Raw genomic sequence first — 24,965 nt, forward strand, 5'->3', positions numbered from 1 at the left:
GAGGGCAAACACTATTTTTTGCGGACATTCTTTTATAAAAGTTAAGAAAATCTACAACGTCTCGCCTGGAAACTTGCTTTGACAGATAAGGGTAATCACACCCTTGATCAAATTAAGAATATAAGGCAGCTCGATGTCAACTGTATACATGCCAAATGAATTACAAATGGTGATAGGCTGATTTCTTTGTATCTGAAGCCATAGAAACGTGATCTCTTGCAACTTTGACATGTGTCTGAATTTAATTTGTCCGTCACTGGACAGTTCTGCGTTATAATTATGATTATATATTTAGGTAATTATGACACAAACCAGGCAGCTTTAATTGCTATTTAAAGCTGAGCCTAAATTATTTTCATTGTGTCGGTTAGAGAAAACAATTCCTCGTCTTTATTTATTTTTAAGATACTCTCCCCACTATTTCAATATATATTTACATTTTTCTGCATAAAAAACTTTTTAAAGGTTGGTGCGTAACTAAGACGACCAGTTTTTAAAAAATGTAGGCCTATGATTTATTGGAAATAAGAAGAATAACTCGTAAAAGAATAATTACATTAATCAAATTAATTAAAAATAATCAATTATTAGTTGTCACCATACAAGCATTTCTGAATGACTAAGTTAAAATAAAAAATTAAATATCTCAAATAAAATCGTGGTTTACAGTCTGTTTATAAACTCAACATCTGAATAATAATTGAACATTCTTTTATTTAAAACATCTTTGTTCCAGTATTCAATAAATAAATGGTGTCGGTCTGAGCACTCTCAGTTTGTTCTTGCCACGAGGGAATAAATGATTATTTGTTTCCGAAAAAAGCAACCATTTTATAGCCTATATAAAAATTATATATGAATTTAAGCTAAATTTTTTTAAACAAATATAATTTGGTTAATTTTGTTTATTTAACTTGGCTTGTCTTTTGTTATGTTTTTTACTTTGAACATGTTAGGCTCATTATGTTGGCTAACACTGATAGTCTAAAGCCAATCAAAATGAGGAGGCAAGATTAAATGCTGTCAGTTTTTTGTGGTACTTCAGATTTATATATAAAACTAGTCAATAATCGAATTATTGAATGCTACGTTTTTAGTTAATATAAAATGTGTCACCCCTATGTAGTCTGTATTTGAACTTTCTTGCTAAAAAACTTTTTAATGAAATGAGCAAGCACAAACAAACATGTATCATTGTAAACATTTATTTTACAAGTGGAACTTAAACATCCAACGCACATTAATTTGAAAATACCACCAAAATAAGTAAATAAATATCATTTTGCAATTTATTATAAAAAATAAAAGTTGATCATTTTTCGTATCAGCAATGACATATGCTTGTGCAGAGCGAAATAAAATAACGAAATTGAAAGCCAGAAAATTGTATGCAGGTGCTTTGTTCCCTTCAGAGACAGCGCTTGGCAATGAATTCTGACCCAAAACATAAGCTGGGAAGGAAATATAAAATCTCTTAAACTGTACAAACGCTATCTACATATTTACAAAGTACAGTCCTAAAATATGTTTCCAAATATATAGGACTTTTAAAATGTTTTTTTTTTTCTAGAAATGCACAATAAATAGCCCTCTTAACTGCTGCAGGAATGGGTCGGATTTACTTTAAACATCATTTGTGAAAAAAAACATGGACTTGTATGCTATATCTCTATTTCAATACATTAAAATTGGCACTTCAAATTATAATTTTTGCAGTTCCAAGTTTAAAAAGCTTTAAAACGAGTAGGGCTAGCATTGTCACAAACTTCATACACAAAAATGCACATATGGATAACAAACCTTAATTTACTCTAACGTGTTAGCAAATTCTATGTTAGTGTAATTTTACATCAGATCTTTTCGGGCTTTTTAGACAAATTGTTCACAGTTTTTATTGAAGTCTATTGGTCCTCCTTTCCAGAACTCATTTTGAGTCACTGGTTAGTCGTGGCATGCTGACGGTGCTCATACCGGAAACATGAGGAGGCACCTGGCACATGCTGCAGGGGCACGGGATCCCCGCACCCCAGTGCTGAAAACTTGTGCCAAGTGGTCCAGCACCTGCTGACGGTGCCTTGAGAAGTCCGTGATGCGGCCTAACGGCTGAAAGACCAGTTGCGGAAAGAGACGCGGCGGTGGAGACTGCTGGAGGAAGCAGAGGATGATGCACCGGGTGAGAAGTATGCGGGACAGCACCAGGGTGGCCCGGTAACGGAGCTGCTGCTGCGTGCGCAAGGGTGCCACAACTGGACGGGTGGAAACCGGCGTGATGGGCCCCGCTCCCGCCGCCATAGATCTCACTCACGAGTCGTTTCATCTCCTCCAATGAGTTGCTCAGCATGAGGATGTAGTTGCGCGCGAGCAACAGGGTGGCTATTTTGGAGAGTTTACGCACGGATGGACCATGTGCATAGGGCATGACCTCCCGTAACCCGTCCATGGCAATGTTGAGGTCGTGCATGCGCTTTCTTTCGCGGCTGTTAATCTTGAGGCGCATGTTCTGAAGTTCGTTTTCGGAAAGAAGTTTGCGGTCCTTTTTCGAGAACATCTTCAGACCCATTGCATCCTCGTCTGCGCTGGAAAGGCTCCGCAGTTCTGCGCCTCGTAACTCCGGAGGAGAGTCGCTCTGGGTGGAGGAAACGGCACCGGAGAAACCCACGGACTTCTTCACTGCGGACAGGAAAAGGTCATCGCCTTCAGGAGATGAAGGTCTACTAGACACTCGGCTTGAGTCGGAGTCCATGGTGTTCAGTGTGCTCATATGTCAGTATTCCTTTAAAATAATGAACAATCAAAATTTACAATCAAAACACAACAAATATAAATATTAAAATTAATAGTTGAGAGTAAAATATAAAGAGCAACAGTTCTAGAGATTTAGCTACATAAATACGCAAACTCAGTGAAGTGTATTATCATTTTTTATTGTTTACACAATTTGCCACTGTCAGGTGAGAAAAGCAATGGGCCTATAAAAATATGATAAATGTTATATCTCGTATCTTTAATATTATCTAAGACACAACAGATCATCCAACTGAATGCATAGAAAGAAGTTTAAGCGTTTTAATCATACTGGTGTGTTTATAAATTATACATTACTTTTTATTGTATTAGTACCAAATTATAAGTACCAAAAAAGTCACTACATTTAAATTATTAATGCATTTTATATAAATTCAAACTTACCGGTAGCAGGTGCAAGCGCGTGCTTGTGTGTGTTGTCTTTGCAGAATTCACTCGTTATTCCAGCTGACTCGTGCACAGTCTGTGTTTGGCACACTCAAGAATGACGAAGGGTGTTTTATAGTGGGTCCCTCCTCCCACCTCCACCCGGGGGCAAGTCACCGGGACAATGTCAACGCTTTTCCGACAGCCCGTCAAGAACCAATGAGCTCCAGTGGGTGGGGGTCCTAAAACCTGATGTCATTCTAAAAAAAACTGAGGCTTCATTAAATGCATTAGACACACTTCGCATATGGTGCGTCTTCGCAAAATATCGCGGGGATTTATATTACAGTCGGTTGAACAAACTGTTCAGTCAGCCTACTTTAAGTTTGTCAAGTCAAGTTATGTCCTGTCAATGACGCAGAGAAAGACAAACATTTTATAACAATGTATTTATAAAAATGTAAGAAAACTTCATAATTTTGTTATTATCCGGGCCCTAAATTGCCACGCATTTACTTGATGGGCCTACATTGTTTACACATAAGGCCGAAATGTTTATTTTCCTTTTCCCTGATGTTTTGAATGTTAGGCTATAATCGTTTAATTAATGTGCAGAAATGTATTTAAACTCAAGTTTTATCAGAAGTAAATTTTTATGTTATTTTTAGTTTGCTTTTATGTGCATATGAATTAACAAAATGTGATTCAATATAAACGGTCAATGACAGTTCTGTAAAACAAAATGAAAGTAAGGCCTACTGAGGGGGTTCAAGGCAAGGGGTGGATGCCGATGCGATGCAGTATTTTCGTGCGTTATTACGCATGTTTTAGGGCAGTTAAATGCGCTGTTTTGCGGGTGTGAATGCAATCATATTGTTTTAACCCGGTGACCCCATACGGCCGGCTGACAGCTGACTGATTTCAACCGTTAAACGCATTAAAAACGATAATAAACGAGGCATGCAAAATGGTTTTCAACGGTTATGATCTGAAACATTTCAATTAGGCCAATATGGACAAACAGAAGTTCCTTACATTGGGGGGAGGACATAAATATGTCACTGGTTGCAGATTGTCCTGATAGCCTATTTTTGAGCAATATAGGCGTATCCTTTACTCCATATAAGGAAATATATGTATAATTTATAATATTTATACAATAGTCAATATTATATTGGAATGATCGAATAATTTTCGGATCAGCAAAAAAGGGAAATAAGTAAAATAAAATAAAAACAAATCAAGAAATTCTATGCATATGAAAATAGAAAATATCAAAATTACAAATAACATACAAATTCAAAATATTGACATTGAAGCATCTAAGTTTTTGTTGTTTGGTTGTTTTCCCCGTGCGGAGCCTCCCGTCCGTCTGTTTGCTTGTTTACTCTCGTTAAATACGCTTATGCAAATGAGATGGTTTAACCGGAGGAAAGTTGTAGTTCAGTTCCTTCATTATGAATTCTGGTAATCTCACTTGTTAAGTGTACCAGAATGGTAATATATGCTGCGACGGTCTGGATTAGAAACGAGGGGACAGAAAAGACCCTATTGTCAGGGCTGCAGTTTATTCCTTGCGCATATAATTATCTGAAATGTCACCAGGGGAAGAATGCACACAAATTCACACGCACTCACGCTGACTGACAACTGTCTTGGGAGCAATTACAGAGAGAGAAGCACGGGGTCTACCCTCGATTCAGCCCAACTTTAGGCCTAACTGTACAGTCTACTGATAATGTAGCCAATTAAAGCTGATCAAGAGTATGCGCAACTGACGTCGTTACATCTTGATTCAATTCGAATTAAGACAATGTGGCAGAAATCTATCCTCTTATTCGTGATTCGGATCGGCTTAAACGTAAGTAGCCTATAACTATACTCTGCATAAACAGAATACAACTGAAAGAAAGAAAGAAAGGATTAATCGTAAGATTACACATACTCATACTGTATAAGGGTATAGTGCAAATGATTGAAAGAAAGAAAGAAAGAAAGAAAGAAAGATCTTATTTTGGACGAGTTTTAACGGAGAACAATTGCATAATAACATAAACAACATGTAGTTAATTTACATTTTTCTTCTTTGCAAAAAATGCAATTACTTAAATTAACATAATATGTATAAAATGGACAGAAATGCAGAACTTTCTATTCAAATCAAAGCTTTTAATTTTGGTGTATTTGCTAAAACACAACATCTGAGCAGAGATAAATTAGTGAGGGTTTTCCAAACAGCGTTTTACAGCTTATTCAAATTCTCAAATTCACACTTCAGGTGCAGAGAATTAAATGAAATAAAATGACAAAAATACAGAACTGGCTCCATTTTATGCCACTTAATCCTTTCATTAAAAGCTATTTGTTTAACAAGGGCCTGTCTCAGTGAAAAAGGTTTGATAGGAGAGCTTTTGCCACCTCTGGGTGAATGAATGTTAGCTGGAGTGTGGAGGGAGATTGAGTGCTAATTTCTGCATGTTGGCAAAGGCAGACTTTTATTTTCTCATTACCTTCATTAGATAATGATGTGCATTCCAGTAATGATGTGGGCAGAGGTTTATGTATAAGTGTAGAAGCTGCTAAGAGCTGAATTAGCCGTGCACAATTGTAACTGCAGTCATGAGTGAATTCAGATGGAGTTCACTTTTAGCATGGTTAACTGGGACAACATTAAAACAGTTGTGTCATTAACACTGGGGACGCTGGGGACATGTCCCCACCACTTTTTAAAATAGCTAATTTTGGTTAAAATGTTCTGAAAAAGCAAGCGAATCAAGAAATGTTAAAGATTTGTTTGCACAAAATAAAACATGCAATCCAGTTTAGATACAGAAAGAAACAATGTACATTGTCCAAAAAAAGTAACTTAAACAAAATAAACTATTACTGATTCTAAAATGATCCAAAAACATGCATATGACAATCAGTAACTTGAACAAATTCTTGACGCAGTTTCTTCTTGTCCAAGTTATACTTTCTCTCTTTGTGAACATGACAAACAGCCACACTGTTGAGTTGGGTTTGTGACATTGAAATTTTTTTTGATACAGCATTATTCAATATTTTTCCAGTCCTGCTGTAATGTTTATTGATCTGATCTTTTTTGTCCCCACCACTTTTCAACACAAACTGATGCCCATGAAAACAGTGTTACTTTTTCGACTTTCTGTCTATTATTAAGCACACTCTTTTGCTTAAAAGGCTCCTCACAGCTATACCATTTTTGGTTCCACAAAGAACCTTTCAAAATAAGTATTTCTTTCTTTCATATTTGTAATCTAAAGAACCTGTGGTAAAACATAAAGGTTCTTTATATAACCATTTAGCCAAAAATTGTTCGTATACGGCATCTTTATTTTTAAGACTTCTTGTATTTCTAAAACATATTTTTGTTGAATGGTAAAATAAATTATACTTAGTGGGGTCCAAAGATTTAAAGCATCTTGTGAATAGCTGTATGGCTTACGTTTGATAATGTACCAGGATCTAATGCATCAGGGGGTCTCCAACCTTTTTGTAAGCAAGGGCTACCACAATGGATAAAACAACCTGGAGGGCTACTTTTGATATGGTCTACTATAAACTTTTTTGTTTTCCTTGTTTTATTTATTTTATTTTACTTCTTGGTATGTTTTATGCTGCTACCCATCATTTTATCATATTTAAAAAGTTAGCATAAAAAGAAGCCAAGCTAATATAAAAAATATGTAATAAATAGGTTATTATTAGAATATGCTTGGGCGGGCAACTCACAGACTACATGCGGGCAACATGGTGCCGGCGTGCACCATGTTGGAGACCACTGTAATGCATGATTACTCTTGCGCTATTTTCCCCAATAAATGCATCTGCACCCATATCCTAATTTCCTCCTTGAAGATTTTGTCTCCCTTTCTCCATAAACAGCTTTCCCCACACAATGATTCTGAACAGTGTTGGTTCTGTGTGGCATACTTTAATGTCAGAGGTAAACTTTCACTCTCGTCCTCTTTCTCTCCACGTCTGGGTGGCAGTTGGGGCTCTGTTGTGTTGAATTCCAATAGTGAAGAGCAGCATATGTGAGGTAGTCTTAATCCTGCTAATCTTCCCTCCAACTGAAAAAGAAAGAGAATAAGAAAAGATTAAAGAATGGAGAAAGACACAAGAAAACTTCTTTCATGTTTTTGAGTCCAAATGCCACACTACAGTAGGCCTAAATCAAAACATGCAACATCTTTCTCTTTCTCTTCACCTTGCATCGTGAATGTATGTTAAGTTGTGCTTAGCCATACGCCATATGAAATGTATGAACAACGCTAATTTCTTGCACACAGCATCTTAATAAACAATCCCCCCATCGCCCCTTCCTCTCCCTTTTCTCCCTGCCTTTCTCCTCTATTACAGGAGTGTAAGTTGTTGGGGTCTACACAAGTCTTTTGTCCCTACAACAGCCATTAGTAGGTAATTAAGTCTTAACATAGCCTCTGCTCCCCTGGCTACTATTACACCCTGCTCAAATGGAACGGCTTACAAGCTCCTTTACACGGCTGGACAAATTGAATGGTGCTCATCAGGCTCTGACTATTATTCCTGCCACCCCATCTGGCTGCCAGCGGATAAAGGGGGATTTGCAAGCGATGGTGAGGGGCACGCAGACTGCTGTGCGCAGGCTGAGAGCAAGAGAACGACCAGGGGCTTCACTGGAGGAGAGCCCCCTTTTTTTAAGGTGGTTGCTTCTTTTCAGGATAAAGCTGTGGGATTTGCTGCAGCCAAATGCTACAAATGTTACCACAACCTGCTCCCCAGATCCTGCAAGAGGAGAAGAAAAAGGAGGGGGCATGTGACTGAGTGTGTGTGTGCTTAAATGTTACATCTCGAAAATGAGATGGTTCGGTATGGATGTGAATTATTCCAATTTAAGTCAAACAAATAAAATCATTGTATTGTATAAAACACTAAAATCTGAATTAAATCAATTTTAAAATGCATTAGGAAATTTTACAGGATCTCTGAACAACAAACTTAAGTATTATAACCATGCATCTGAACTGCCTGTATCATAAAATCACAGTAACACAAAAATAAGTTTAACAATTTATAGTGTCCAAAAGTTATTTAGACACTTAATTAACATGTAAAAATGTAGGGATGCACCGATAGGATTTTTTGGGCCGATACCGATTTAAACAGACAACTTCTGGCCGATACTAATATTAAACACTTGTATACAATACTATACAGTTGGTTTATTAGCTAGTTTATTTCTGCATCAGATTATTTTTTACTGAACATGAATTGGATCTAATTAACATTCAACTGACCAACATAATAAGAGCGGCACAAATTAAGCTAAAACAAATATAATAAGACAGCATGACAACCTTCAAAGGTGGTTTTTGCTATTCAGCATTTATTTTATTAACAACCTTAACTCATTTTTTACATAAAATGGATTTCTTTATGCAGTTAATTAATAAATAATCGGTATCGGTCTTTCTCGTGCTATTGCCGATACGCCGATGGTTTCAACTTCATCAAAAATCGGCCGATAAATATCGGCGGCCGATACATCGGTGCATCACTAAAAAAATTTACAGATTGCATCAAGTGAATTGAATAATAAAATGTCAGACCAAAGTGGCATCTGCAAAGATATGCACTGTCAGAAAAAATGATCCCTGCGTCACTGGGACGGTACTAATATGCATTCTTTGGTACCATTATGTACCTCTAAGGTACTAATATGAACTCTTTGAAAGGGTTCTGCCCCACTGACATCTGGAGACCCTTTTTTGACAGTTTTCTTCTGACAGTAGTTTCTCCACTTATCTTCATAAATGTTTTTTAAATGCTTGCTTATAACAAGCTTTTTGCTAAATATTTTGCTTGACATGTACTTATGTTGTCTTTTGTAAATAAGTAATATTTCAATACCTAATATTTTTCAAATGTGTCTGAATATTTTTTGGGAAAAATGAATGGTAAAGGGAAGAATATGAAAAAGTAAGCTCCTTCCCAAAAGTCAGATGAAAGAGAGGATTCCTGTACTCCTAGTCATACACGCACACACATACGCGTACGATGCCTAACAAGGGGGCTGGCAGCTTTATTACGAGCGTCCCCTCCCACAGGCAAACTGAAGCAGTAACAGGTTGGGGTTTTGTTTTCAAAGGATGAGAGTTGTTGTGGGTGAGAGTTGCCCTCTGTGTCACCCTTCTGTTTCCCAAGTGCCTCCGCACTGTTCCATTGTCTCTTCCAGGATTCTTCACTAAGTAAAGTATTTCTCCATCCCTACTCTTATAGCAGCCAGGGGTCGAGATCATCAGCCTTACGCAGATTGTATACTGGTAATCCAAACATCTTCAAAGCATGACAGCATGTCCTCAGGACGTTCTGCTGGAAACTGAATAATGAATCATGTGGTATGGCAAAACCATGGATTCCTTCATCCTTCCCTGACAACACATGCACTGTAAAAAAAATAATTTGTTATTTACATTTATGCATTTGGCAGGTGCATTTATCCAAAGCAACAAAGACTTAAAGCATTCGGTAACACTTTATTTTGATAGTCCACTTTACACATTTTAGTAATTATAAGTAATTTTACAACTACTTTTCAACTACCAATCTTTAGAGAATAAGTAAACTGTCTGCTTAATATCTACAAACACTTTATTGCGATGATATTTCAACAGACATTCAACTGTCTATAAGTATCTTTGCAGGTGCATGTCAACTTATTCCACTAACCCAAACCAATTCCCTAACCCTAACCCTTACAGTCTACTAATACTCTAATGAAGTTGACGTATAGTTGTAAATTATTGAAAGTTAGTTGACATGTAGTTGCAAAGTTATTTATAGTTAGTAGAATTTCTTAAGTGGACTATCAAAACAAAGTGAAACCAAGCATTCAAGCTATATATATTTATAAGCAGTGTTGGGGGTAACGCAAGTAACGTGCATTACGTAACAATATTACTTTTCTGAAGGAACGAGTAAAGTAACGCATTACATTATAAATGTACACATTAATATTTAAGTAACTTTTTTTAAAAGTAATGCGAGTTACTTTTCAGTTTAATTAATTCGATGTAAAAAAATCTATGTACTGCGTTAAACTTAACGTATTCATGATTTACGCACTCTATGCGTGCGCTCCTGAGCGGGAACAGTTTCAGTCATTTTTGCGATGGAAATTTCTGAATGCAGAACTTCTCAGTCATAAAAGCCACCTGCAAGGTCTGAAAGAGATCAAGCCCCAGCCAAGTAAGAAAAATTAACACAAAAGTAACGTAAGCATTACTTTCCATAAAAAGTAACTAAGTAACACAATTAGTTACTTTTTTGGAGAATAACTTAATATTGTAATGCTTTACTTTAAAAGTAACTTTTTCTAACAATGTTTATAATTATGTGAGCTCCCTGGAAATGAAACATTTGCACTGCAAACACATTTTATAACTTTTGGATAAAAGCATTTTGGCATGAATGAGATAAAAACATATAATCTATGTGTACGGTCATATAGTAAGAAATAAAATAAGCAATGAAAGTTGTAATACTTGCTTTTCATTATAACTTTTATGGATTTAGCTATATATACATATAATGTATACGTACTGTGACAAAAAAAATCCCATTATAAAACGTTTGGCATTTGCAGTGAAATAAAGAGTGTCGTAACGAGTGTATGCATTAGTGAAGTGTGTATTGCTGCAGATGCAAAGGAATGCCATTGGGTTTTCTCTCTCTTCTGGCAGCGTTGCTCATTCAATTCTTTCGCCATTACGTTGTCATCAAGCCATTTGGCTGCTTTAGCCTCATAAGAGCGGCACAAGAAAAGACCTGGTTGATTCAATTAAAGCCACACCAATTGAGAGCCGGCCAAGAAGTTTCTTTCAGAGAGAAACAGAAAGAAAAAAGAGGAAGGTAGAGGAAAGCCTTTTATTCCATCTGTCTTGGTTTTGAGTGTGAATATTAATGCCATTTAGGTGCCAGTGTGCTACTAAAGTACAGCTGCCATGATTTACCAAACCTGTCTACTGTTGTGCTTTAAGTAGTAGTTTTTTTGCCAGGACAGTTTAGCAAATTAATACTCTATGAAGAAAAAACAGCACTTATGCATCTGATCGCCAAGGCCGGTCTATGCATGCGTTTGTCGCAGGGGCCGGCGGTGGCCGTTTGTCACTGTGAATAGGCTCATGGTGGTTCACATCATTGGGGCATTGAAGGTGTCTCCTCCCCTGTTGTAAAACAAGGGTGTGTGTCACATGGGGACACAGGAGGCATTGTGCTCTCGGCAGGGGCTACCGTACCACCCAGAGTGTTCCCTAAATCTAATCCCCCTGTCCCTGATTCCACTAACACCTCCCCACGACCCTGTCCTGCCTACGGCTAAAAACCTCACTTTGACCACTAACCGCAGAGAGAAAGACAGAGGGAGGAGAAGAAGAGTCGGGAGGGATGAAAGTAAAAGGTAAAAGTTGGAGTAGGACATACATGATGTAAATAAATATTATAAAGCAGCCTTGCAGCAATGCAGAATTATGTAAAGTGCTCATCTGAACTGAATATGCATATAGATGTGCATACATGTGTGTACTGTATGCACATATACTATTGTTAATTTATATCTCAGAAAGGGAGCGTGGGATGAGATAGCTGTCTGTAAGAAGGGAGGGGGCGTGTCCGTCAGTTTCCCCTAACACGATAGGTCAATGGGATGATTGATGGCTGCAGAAGTAAGGACAAAAAAAGGGGAGGTCAGAAAAATCAGAAAAGAAAGAGAGGAAAGAATGGAGAGGGAACGAGGGCCTTGTATCCGAGTTAGAGACGTCTGTGCAAATGTGAGAGTGTGTGGGAATATTTACTGCCCTGCAAAAGTGGGCGGATCTGACTTGTTGCTAATTAGCGGGGAGGCATCTGAGCTCTGTGGACAGGGTGTGCGTGTGTGTGTGTGTGTGGAGATGAGTATGCAGGGATAAAGAATACGACAGGATACTAGTGCCCATGCTGACCACCTAAGATGACCCCCCCACACACATACATACATACATACCTAAAGTTACACACCCCTCATTACTTTCCCCCGCCCTCTACAAATTGATGTAAATGAGCAGTGCTTGTAAAATAATGGCAAATAATTTATGGCTAACTGTCAGTTTCCTGAGTTTGCAACACAGACCAACAGCAGGGCTCTTAAACTGAAGAGTTCAGGCTTGTGTTTTTAAGAGAGGGTCTCTTGTCATCTGAAGTACTTTGAAGAGGATCGGCAAATTGCAAGCACAAACTGTCACTGGGAGGAATGCATGTGAAAACATTTTGAGACACACGTTCATGCGTACCGTATTGAAAGAACACCAGTTGTTTATTGTGCAGCATTTACTAGATTTGAGGTTTATTTCTTGGTCTGGTTAACTTTGATAAAGACACAGTCTTTGTACAGTTCAGGAATCAGTGACACTTTATTTTCATAATCCACTTTAGACATCCTAAATGACTTTGCAACTACCTGTTAACTAACTCATTAATTTGCAACTATGTCAACTAACTGTCATTAGAGTATTATTAGACTGTAAGAGTTATGGAAGAGGTTAGGGTTAGTGGAAAAAGTTGCATGCACCTGCAAAGATACTTATAGACAGTTGAGGGATCATCACAATAAAGTGTTAATAGATATCAAGCCAACAGTCTACTAAAACTGTAAAGTTTGGTAGTTGATAAGTAGTTGCAAAGTTACTTACAATTAGTAAAATGTCTAAAGTGGACTATTGAAATAAAGTGTTACCCAAGAATCAGTCTAATCCTTTTCTATCTAATTCTGTCTGTCTGTCAAATCATAAAAATGACATCATAAATATTGCTTATCAATATTTACTTTGTTTTAATAGATAAATAAATAAAGGTTTAAAGCTTCCTAACAGAATTAACTCACTAATATTTACTAAAACTTGCAGGGCTGGTAAGTTGCTGTTCAACGAGGTATACCCAGCAGTGTTAAATTAACTCTCACAGAGTTGATTTCAACACTTTTTCAGATTTTATATAGGTCCACACTTAATAATAAAACCTGGCGATTTTTTAAGCACTTCGGGCGCAGTAATATTGACGGAAGTTTGAGCAAGAGGCGAGCAGTCGAAGTGCGGAAGTGCTCTTCCGCCATACAATATAGTTCTCAAATCCGCTTAAAAAAATCGCCACATTTTATTTTGTGCCAACAATTACTTGTGTAACAGTCTTTATATAGGAAAAACTGAAGTGTTTGGTGGCTTCTAAATTCATCCCTGTTTGGACCCTAAGGAATGAATGGGGCTATGCTAAATGCTAACAAATTCATGACGCTTTGTACAAAGATTAATTGCACGCAATGAAAAAATATAGGTATGTATTAAAGGCGGAGTCCACGATGTTTGAAAAACGCATTGGAAAAGGAGACGGGCCGACTACCAAAACACACTTATAGCCAATGAAATCAAATCAAAAGCCGGGTTGCGTATGTGTGGGGCGGGTCTATCAACAGAAGGTCCAGATTCTATTGGGGTAGGGGCGTGTTTGTTTAGGTGATTTCAAATATCAACATTGGCTTTCAAACATCATGGACTCCGCCTTTAATTCATCTAAGTTGAGGTAAGAACATAGTAGCATTCATTTTATTTTGTGCCAACATAATTACTCATGTAACAGTCTTTAAATAGGAAAAACTGAAGTGTTTGGTGGCTTCTAAATTCATCCCTGTTTGGATCCTAAGGAATGAATGGGGCTATGCTAAATGCTAACACATTTATGACGCTTTGTACAAAGATTAATTGCACGCATTGAAAAAAGATAGGTATGTATTAATTTGTCTAAGTTGAGGTAAGAACATAGTAAAATATTGAACAAATGTGGTGTTTTCCTTTAAATGGGTCATATTATGCAATTTTTTGGAGATGTAAAATAAGTCTTTGGTGTCCCTAGAGTGCATATGTGACGTTCCACGGATAATTTATTATAGCCTGTTAAAATTGGCACTTTGTAGGTGCAAGCCAAAATGTGCTGTTTTGGGGTGTGTCCTTTATAATGCAAATTAGCTAATGAAATGCAAACACTGATCGCAATGATGGTGACTTTAAATGAATCAGCCAACAAACTTTACAAGTAGGATGTAAAATACAATTTTAGGTTTCAAACAGAAATGGCGATAAAAAGGATAAAGTTACAGATTGCATTACAGGAACATTAAAAATTTTGTTTTACTTACCGTTCAATCTGCAGGACACGGAAGACTTTCATCTATAAGATGTTGAGTTATCAGTGGCATGATTAACTCTGTCAATTAACTCTAACTGTGAACAACATTTTACTCCTAATATGTTACATTACTCTTCAGATGTTGAATTCAACTCAGAAATGTTGAACACTGAAATTGTAAGTCTCCAATTTTTGCTGTATAAGCCACAAATCGCTATTGTGTCCTTACAGGAAGGCATTTAATCTGAGGTTTGTCCAGATGACATTTCCACTAAAGAGAAAAAGTACGATAAAAGTATGACTACATACAGGATTTAAGCTAATCCTCATATTTGTTTCATAGATTTTATACACTCCTTAAGTTGTTTGGCAGCCACTTTTTGTTGCCTTCTTATTTTCTTGTCTCCATCCCATCTGCTCTTTTTGGCACATTCAGACACTTTCACCTTGACGAAGAGGCTTAGCAAAAGAAAAAATCAGGCTCTAGCGAATTGCACAATTTTATGATAAACAAACCCCCTATCGCTAAGGGCTGCACATTAGTCCAGTGCAGAGAGCAACAGGGGTCAGGATGGAGATGTGGAGGTACTGTGGTGGGCCGAGGGAGCTTTTACAAGCTGCTGGTTATTTAAAAAGTAAATTATAGCACAAACAATACCTGCTGCAGGAAACAAAAAAAAAGACTATGGGTTATGAAAAGACAATGAAACAAATCCACATTGATGTCACCAGCATTTTAGTACAAGAAAAAAAGTCAAAATACGTACCCCAACTGTTATTGGGCCAGTATCCTTAAAAAAGGTCCTAATATGTACCATTAGGTACAGATATGAATACATTTGGTGCACATCTTTAAGTTACTAATTTGTGCTATTTAGGTGCAAAGCTGTACTTTTTTTAAAGGTGGGGTACAAATTTTGTCCATTTGTAGTATAAGGTTTACAGCTCAAGCTCTAATTGTTTTCTATGCACAATCTGAGCAACAGGAACACTGCAGATGGCTGCAGAAGTAGGGACAAAAAAAGAGGAGGTCAGAAAAATATGAATAGAAACAGAGGAACGAACGCAGATAGAAACATCCCAACAGATACGACTAACACAGCTTGTTAGTAAATTCCCAGAACACACATGTGGCTACATAAGGTCAAATAGCATAACTGGCATGTATTGGTATGGGTTTACTGAGCGCTACCTCATATATTGTCATCAGCGAGTTAACACCCAACTCTCAGCGGCCACGCTTGCCAGGTTGAGTGTTTAACTGACAGGTGGGAATGAGGGAATTGTATATGTGTGTGTGTGTGTTTAGGAAGCAAACTGTAATGAGGGGGCAGTATGTGTTTAGGTCTGTAATGAGGTGTGAGAGAGAAGCGAAGACCTTAATAGGCAGCAATTACCGAGTGTGTTGTAGCTGAGCGAGTCTATTTGTGTTTGGGTGCCAGGTTACTTTGACACCTACTCTCTACCAATTCCAGCAGAGAACATTTGACTGACAGCATATCAAAGCAAAATATTGAGTTTTAAAACACCTTTGTGTAGATGTGTATGTGCGTGTGCATAACAGATAATTGTGTATTTGGGTGATTCTCACGAAACCATTGAAACACCACGGCACTAATGATTTTAGCTTTAAAATGTGTAATATAGTAACATTAAAAAGCATTAGAATTAACACAATACTGTGTTCTACCTTACACAATGTGTGATTTCAACATAAGAATTTATAATTGTAAATTTTATCTCATTTTCTGCTGAAATTCTCATTACCGCAATGTGTCCGGCTGTGATTGAACATGCGTTATGTTGTAATTTAATCAAATTAACACAAAAATATTAAGAAAAAAATAAATGGATGTTTTGCTAGACTACTTTAGATGACCGAAAAAATATTGACTGAATATTCATGTATAATAATAATGAAGAAAAATTAGGAAAATGATGTGTCCATGCCTGATGTTCTCATCCTCCGCAACACTTTTTGAGAACAGTTTAAGCACACATACAGAATTTTAATAAAGTTTGATTTTGAGTGACCAAGCACATGGACCAGTTACTTCAAGATGGCTACCGGGTAAGATCATTTTTTACAGTTAATTTGAAATATTGTCTTGTCAGAATGCTTACACGACATTTTGATTATCATTACCGCAACAGATGCTTATTAAATGTTAATTTAATTAATAGAAGCATAATACTTTGATTTTAAATGCATGTGCAGAATCTCCAAATTATGTTCTTTCAGGTTTGTCATGTCATTTTGAAAATATGTCAGTGTTGATGTTTTCTGACTGTTGCGGTAATGAGATTTTTTAGGACTAATTTTTTAAATTATGTTACTAAAAGTGTTAAATGATAAGTAAAAGTTTTTAAATTAATGTTCCCATTTACTCCAGACTTTGTTTTTCAATGTCTGGTGGGAAAAAAAGTAAATTTAAGCAATTTGTACATTTTCATGCTTGACATTTTTAAAACCAAGTTTTCGTGAGAATCACCCATTTATGCAGCCTTTATATTTCAGTGTTTTACATTTACACATATTTAAAGCAACTACAGTCCATTCAAGCTATACATGTCAGTATAAGTGTTCCCTAGAAATCAAACCCACAACCTTTTGTGCTGCTAATGGAATGCTCTATCGAATGAGCTACTGATGGTTTCTTCTTTGTTTTTTTTTGTTTTTTTGGACTTTTTATTTTGCAGTTTTATGGCACGCAAAGCTGCTAATGCTTTGGCAATGCAAATGTACAATTATTTGTAGTGCCAATAAATCACATTAAAAACCAAAAATGGAGAGAGAAAGTGATAAATCAATTAAACAATGAAAACAAGACAAAACATACATTTGGGGAAGATCTCAATGAAAAAAGTCTCAGAGTTTCATTATATGGGTGAATCTCGAGAAATTAGACTTATGAGGTGTCCATGAAACATTTTGATAAAAAAAGTAAATGCTATCAAAATAAGAAGCATACAGTTACAAACATCTCTTCATGTACTATTTTGCACAGGATTTCAAATGACATCATACAAACCAATTTTGTTGTTTTTTCCACATTTAAGGTGAAAATGTTCATTACCGCAACGTGTCCGGATTTGGGTTCTTTGACATGGAAAATATTTATAAGTAAAAAATCTAAATAATAAAAAGCTTCAGTCAGTGCATGTTATAGTATAAACATTCACAGTGATGAAACATGTGGTATTTGGTGATCATTGGTAGAGACAATAATAAGGAATATAAATGTGTCCAAGACCAATTCTCTCATCCTCCACAACAAATTCTAATCATTGTTTAAGCAATATATATATATAGATATATTGTTGGAAGGGACATAATTGACTTTGACACTCAAGATGGCTACCAGGTAAGCAGTTCTTATTTTTTTCTTGAGATAAAAGTTGACATTTTGTTTGTCATAGTACCTAGACAACTTTTTAGTTCTCATTACCGAAACATGAGTTTGTAAATGCATATATTTAATGTAATGTCATGTTGCGGTAATGATAATTTTTTAAAATGATAATCTAAAAAAATTCTATAGGAAATATTTTTAATCCTCTAAAAATAATGGTTATAGTAAGTTCAGACCTTAATCTTATATGTGCAAAAAAAATTGGCTTCAAGGGGTTTTTAAAAATTCTGATGCTGGACACCTTCTAAATCTGGATTTCGTAAGAATCACCCATATAGTCCATTTGACAATGAATTATTGTTTTAAAGCAATTTTACAAGAAACTGTGCCTTTTTAGCATAATAGGCAAGTGAAATGTGCCACTGACAAGACAAACACCTTACAAAGATGTTTAGCGGACAGAAAAAAAGTCTTGCAAACTTGTCCTTCTCTAGCAAGGTACGTATTACAATTATTGTACATAAATATTAATGTATAAAGTACATGAAAACATAGATAAACACCACATGCTTTTTTACCGAATGTGTTATCATTGTTGAATTTTGAAGTAAACTATATATTGATTTAAGCAATAAAGAAAGTTAAATGTTACATCATCGTTCACCAATGCTCTTTGACTTTTGAATGACCTGGTGACGACCTCATGGGGACATGCTGGTTTCGGGGTAGTCCTCGAGATGACCTCATCAATTAAGATGACCATGAGTTCAACACCAGACAGCCACTGAGATCTCTCTCTTTCGCTTACTCTGTACATCCTTTGTTTCCATTACTTACTATGTCCGTGTGCGTTCCTTCATTATGCCCGTCTGTTGGCTCACCATTTCACCTACGACAAACTTCACTTGCCCCTCACTACAATATTTCCCCCATCAAATTTCCTTCAATTTTCTATAACTGTGATTTCCCTCATTTCATATCTTATATTCAGATCTGAGAAAGGTGTATCACTTCTCAATTCAGAAAGTGAATCTTGCTGTTTAAAATGAAATATGGGCCTTTCTATTTCATAGACACAGTAAATAAGACATCACCGGGGTGGTTGAATATGGCATGTGATTATGTGGGACAGAGAGAGAAAAGAACACAGAAAAATGAGAGAAAGAGGACATGGCTCTGATCTCTGATGAATATGTAAATCCTGATAGTGGCCTTCTCTCCAGGGGATCCCCTTCACCCCTGCTTTCCCACCCCACCCAAGAGATGAGGAACTGGGCCGCACTGAAGCTTAGTGGCCCGAGATCTTCATTCCCTGGATGATAATCCTACTGTCCAAAGGCACGGATAACGAGAAGAGGACCGTAATCCTTTTGTCCCTCTGTGTCACATATGTCGCTTAACACACTGTCTCTCCATCACAAGACTTCATCCAGAGCTGCAACAGATTGGACCCTCCAAAAAGGTACCAATATCTCTCCCTCCCTCCTTCTTCTCCATAAGTAGCATTTGCATCCTTCAATAATGTGAAATACAGTACACACAACAATAACTAAGACGCTATAAAAACAAAAAGCATCATGCCCTTATGAACCATGGTTTTACTACATGCTTACCATAGTAAAATCATAGTTTGCCTGGGGTAATTAATACGCCAAAAAAGCCATAACCAAACTTTCACAGAAACATTTTTATAACCGTATACACAAACTCAGAGTATCAATATCACATTTCCATATTGCTGCGTGGGTGGCAATGCAGTGGGGTACGCGTGAGAATATTTACTTTCATGTGTGCGTGTGTGAGTGCGCCTCAGGTTAAGATGCACCCCTAGTCTCCCTCTGCGCCCGCCTCTCTCAACCCCATGGCGCTTTGTGTCGGGGAGGACCTGTTGGTATCCGTCTTTGTCTTTGAGCGTCCATGTCCATGGGCATATGGTTGATCCACCTCCAATAGGTTCATGTAGGCAGAAAACAGCCATTCATATGCCTATTCAGTCAAGCAGCTAAAGACACAGATTACTATGTCATAACACGGAGGGTGGGAGAGCGGGAGGGGCTATAGTGATAGTGAGAGAGAAGAGGGTGAGAAAGAGAGATTACTTTATAAAGTTACTCTGATCTCCGTGTGTGTGGCACAGCGATTGTGCCAAAAAGATTGCTCCATTGTCTGGCTTTCGAGCATCAGTTTCAAACGCCTATAGCCTAAATGTGTTGCATCAATAACTTTAGTAAAGGAGATGCGTTTGAAGGCAAGTGTGCTTTATGCTCTTCTTAATAGCACAAAAAAGTGCTGGTAGTGAATGGTGTTAAAATGGATTCACACAGAAATGTAAAAATGTTTTAACATTTTGAAGATAAGTGCTTTGTGATTTGTGTAACACTAACATTTTATAATAATAAATAGTTAATGGTACAACACTAAAGGTGCTACAAAGTTATAGAAAAACTATTTTGGTTCCTCAACGAACCATTCAGTCAAAGGTTTTTCAAAAGAACCATCTTACCGTCTAAAGATCCTTTGAAGACAATAAACAGAAAGGTTTCTTTGGATATTAAAGGTGCATTGTGTTACCTTTATAATATATTTTGACAGAAATGCAATATAATATACATAACTATAATATCAGTGGTGTATAAAGATCTTACATAATGAAATGTTAGGTTTTTATTACATTAGAATGAGCCATTTTTTATCTCCATACACCGCAGGTCCCCATACATAAAAGTCGCCGTCATGTTTCTACAGTAGCCCTGAACAGACAAACTGTTTTACCGAGCGCGTTTCGTCCCTACTTTGTCTCATGTTTGTCTTGTGGTGGCTACCATAGCGTTTTGAAATTGAGGGGGGAGGTGTTGGTTGCAATTCGCAATCTTGGCACTAGATGCCGCTAAAATGTACACACCATCTTTAAAGACTCCTTATAGGCCTTTTTATAGACCACGTGATCAAATAGTTGCACGCGCATTTTGGCAACGGAAGTGGTGTTGTTCCGCAGTGGTACTAACGTGTTAGCAACTCAGAATGTTTATCAAAACGTTTTCCACCATCAAAATGTCTGGTTGTTGCGTTTACGGTTGCACTTATATTTGTATATTTTTATTATATATTTTATATTTATATTGACCTATTTTATACACTCACCTAAAGGATTATAAGGAACACCATACTAATATTGTGTTTGACCCCCTTTCGCCTTCAGAACTGCCTTAATTCTACGTGGCATTGATTCAACAAGGGGCTGAAAGCATTCTTTAGAAATGTTGGCTCATATTGATAGGATAGCATCTTGCAGTTGATTGAGATTTGTGGGATGCACATCCAGGGCAGGAAGCTCACGTTCCACCACATCCCAAAGATGCTCTATTGGGTTGAGGTCTGGTGACTGTAGGGGCCATTTTAGTACAGTGAACTCATTGTCATGTTCAAGAAACCAATTTGAAACTATTCGAGCTTTGTGACATGGTGCATTATCCTGCTAGAAGTAGACATCAGAGGATGGGTACATGGTGGTCATAAAGTGATGGACATGGTCAGAAACAATGCTCAGGTAGGCCGTGGCACTTAAATAACGCCCAATTGCCACTAAGGGGCCTAAAGTGTGCCAAGAAAACATCCCCCACCATTACACCACCAGCAGCCTGCACAGTGGTAACAAGGCATGATGGATCCATGTTCTCATTCTGTTTATGCCAAATTCTCAACAGAAATCGAGACTCATCAGACCAGGCAACATTTTTCTAGTCTTCAACTGTCCAATTTTAGTGAGCTTGTGCAAATTGTAGCCTCTTTTTCCTATTTGTAGTGGAGATGAGTGGTATCCGGTGGGGTCTTCTGCCATTGTAGCCCATCCGCCTCAAGGTTGTGCGTGTTGTGGCTTCACAAATGCTTTGCTGCACACCTCGGTTGTAACGAGTGGTTATTTCAGTCAAAGTTGCTCTTCTATCAGCTTGAATCAGTCGGCCCATTCTACCTCTGACCTCTAGCATCAACAAGGCATTTTCGCCCACAGGACTGACACATACTGGATGTTTTTCTCTTTTCACACCATTCTTTGTAAACCTAAGAAATGGTTGCGCGTAAAAATCCCAGTAACTGAGCAGATTGTGAAATACTCAGATCGGCCCGTCTGGCACCAACAACCATGCCACGCTCAAAATTGCTTAAATCGCCTTTCTTTCCCATTCTGACATTCAGTTTGGAGTTCAGGAGATTGTCTTGACCAGGACCAGGTTGCTGATTCTCGCCATACTTCCATTGCCAAAATGCGTGCACATAAGTTGCTACGTCATCAGTGTGTACAAACAGTAAAAGGGTCTATGGGACCATACAGCCAAAAATATTTTACCACCTTTATGTTTTTGTAGATAAAAGGATTTTTCAGCAAACATATTCTTATTCCATTTTGTTCTATGTTGGGTACAGAAATGACACACTTTATCTTTATAGTTCTTCATCAATAAAGTTTACGGCTACCTCATTGAAATATCCCCTCTCCATATCATCGTTTATAAACATTCACTATTCGGACCCCTACGCTGTCTACTTGTCTAACTGGCTTGTAATCTGTCTCTCTCCCATAGCACAGTTCTGTCTGTTCTTTACTCTGCATGCCCATCCATGATCACCTTTTCTGCCCTCTTACAGGATGGAAAAAAAATTCTGACAGTAATGCCCATCACTGTCTCACTTCCTCTTGTTCTGATGACCTCACGTTCCCAGGCCCCAACCGTTTGTTCGGCAACGGTGTCAACACTGTCATTATGGACACATTGTCCTTATTAATTAATGAGTGATGTTGTTTATTTCTCTCTCTCTCCCTCTCTCTGTTCTCATTCGGGCAAATGCGGATTAACATATTCATGAGTCGGACAGCTTTGCAGCAGCTTGTCGGCGAATGGGCTGTCTCTGTTTAGCCCCTGTGTTTTTGTCTTTCTCCATACCTAACCTCGTTTGCTGGGCAGATCCCTGAACCATTAGAGCTCATGATCCCTTTATGCCAGCCAGACAGGAGGGTCGGGTTATGAACCCAAACGCTACCGTTTCACGCACCAGCGAACACACCCCGGGTAATAAGGCTCAGATACTAAGTGTTACAAACTGATTAAAATGTCTGTGTTACAACTTTATCTAAGCACAATAGACAATGCTGTCATCATCTATGAGGAACTACAGCAGCTTCCTCTTGTGAAAATGAACCTTTTTTTGTTGTAAAAATGTAGTAACCATGGTTTTTTAGTGTATTTATTACTATTAGCAAAAACATGGTTTTACTAAACTAACCATGGTTTAACTATGGTTTTTGAGAACCATGGTTGTCAAAACCAGGGTTATTTTGTGGTTACCATGGTTTTACTACAATAACCATGTTTTTTTTTTGTTTTTTTAACTGTACCATGGTTCATTTTCGTAAGGGTCCTACTGCCACAAAACTATTTAACTGTTCCCGGTATGGGTGTCTAAACAAATATATGTTTATGTCTTCATATGCATAAACACAAAGTTTATTGGTTAAATCTCATAAATCATAATTAACCCCAGAACATTATCTGTTTCAATAAAGGTTCTTAAATTTCATTGATGTCTAATCACAGCCTTAAAGTAAAAATAAAATAAAATAAAATAAAATAAAATAAAATAAAATAAAATAAAATAAAATAAAATAAAATAAAATAAAATAAAATAAAATAAAATAAAATAAAATAAAATAAAATGTGTAATCACTGTTGACTTTGCTTAGATGATGCAATATTAAACATTAAGTTATTTTTGTAAAAACAGCACCTTATGTAATGTAAATGTTTATTGTGGCAAGAACACTGAAGAAAATGATTCATTGAATTTAATCAATTTTTTTAAGGTAAGTGGTTGCAATCAATTTATTTAAGCTACATTTAAACAAAAGTTTTATATTTTACTTTACTTTACTAATCTTTTTGTTTAAATGTAGCTTACATAAATTGATTGCAACCACTTACCTTAAAAAAATGGATTAAATTCAATTAATCATTTTTTTCAGTTAAGGACTATGTCTGACCCTGGACCACAAAAACAGTCAAGAAGATACAAATATTTGAAAATCTGGAATCAAACTAAAATCGCCTTTAATGTTGTCCAAATGAAGACCTTATAGCAACTGCATCTACGCATCTACTTTTATTATATTTACGGTAAGAAATGTAATAAATATCTTTATGGAACATGATTTTTTTCCATATAATTTTGACCCAAACAATTGCTATAGCAATTTATATACCTGTGTGACTTAAGGTTTTGTGGCCCAAGGTTACATATCAGGTCTACAGTTAACCTAGTCCAGTGAAATGATGGCCATTGCTTGCTGGGTATTGCTGATATTGTATCTACTGTGCATTCCTTTAAATTGGTATCAGATTATATTTATAAACTAGTAATATAATGACTGTGTGTCTGTGCACTTACTGTGAATCTTTCTTTATTGTCCATATACTGTATGTAAAACCCATAACAAGTATTTTTGACCAATTTATCAAACTCTACATGCATTTCTTAGGTCTCGATTTATGCGATTTGTGAAAGAGAATCTCTAATAGTCATTTCAGTCATCAAACAACCTTGCTAATGGCTAAATTTCCTTTATGCACACACAGGAACACAAACCCGAAAACTACAACGGTCTCTATCAGCAAGTCCCTGCCTAACGCCCGTACACACACTCACACACTGAACTAGCACTCACTAATTTGTAGCCTGCGCAGTCACATTGTTTGTTGAGTCTTGCAGTGCCGACCGCTTCGTTAGCTTGGCCTTTAACAAGCTGCTTAATTGAGCTGTCTAGCAGGCCACCTGTCGCCCTGCACCTCATTAGCATACTAATGCTCATACATTGTGCTGCAGTGACAGCCAGAGAGAGAGAGAGAGAGAGAGAGAGAGAGACAGACAGAGAGAGAGAGGGATAAGGAAGCTGGATGAAAACTTATACAGAGAGACATTATGATTGACAATATTTGATTTAAATATTTAAAAACATATATTAATTCTATGAGGATTAATTAATGTGATGTTACTTATCAAACTCAAGTTAATAATATTTCAGAGAACTGTTGGATAGCTGAGCTTAATATTAAAACTTGTGAAGACTGGAACTGTAAAATAGCGTGCGGTGATTGAGTTACTGGGGAAAAAAAATGTGAGTGTCAAGCCTTTAACAGCCACATTTTATATGATCCCTGATTGATCTGATCACTTAGT

At 37.0% G+C, this 24,965-nt stretch overlaps 1 protein-coding gene across 1 annotated transcript; it reads right to left on the minus strand.

Annotated features, from left to right (window-relative positions):
- Positions 1 to 1,189: 1,189 nt before the first annotated feature.
- Positions 1,190 to 3,412, minus strand: olig2 (oligodendrocyte lineage transcription factor 2). The gene is made up of 2 exons (XM_055216564.2): positions 3,190 to 3,412; positions 1,190 to 2,773 (listed from the first exon to the last, which is right to left on the minus strand). The coding sequence occupies exon 2, from the start codon at positions 2,759 to 2,761 to the stop codon at positions 1,925 to 1,927; it is 837 nt and encodes a 278-aa protein (XP_055072539.1). The 5' UTR covers positions 2,762 to 2,773; positions 3,190 to 3,412; the 3' UTR covers positions 1,190 to 1,924.
- Positions 3,413 to 24,965: the final 21,553 nt, after the last annotated feature.

This window comes from Misgurnus anguillicaudatus, chromosome 17, assembly GCF_027580225.2.
Source record: "Misgurnus anguillicaudatus chromosome 17, ASM2758022v2, whole genome shotgun sequence".
NCBI lineage: Eukaryota > Metazoa > Chordata > Actinopteri > Cypriniformes > Cobitidae > Misgurnus > Misgurnus anguillicaudatus.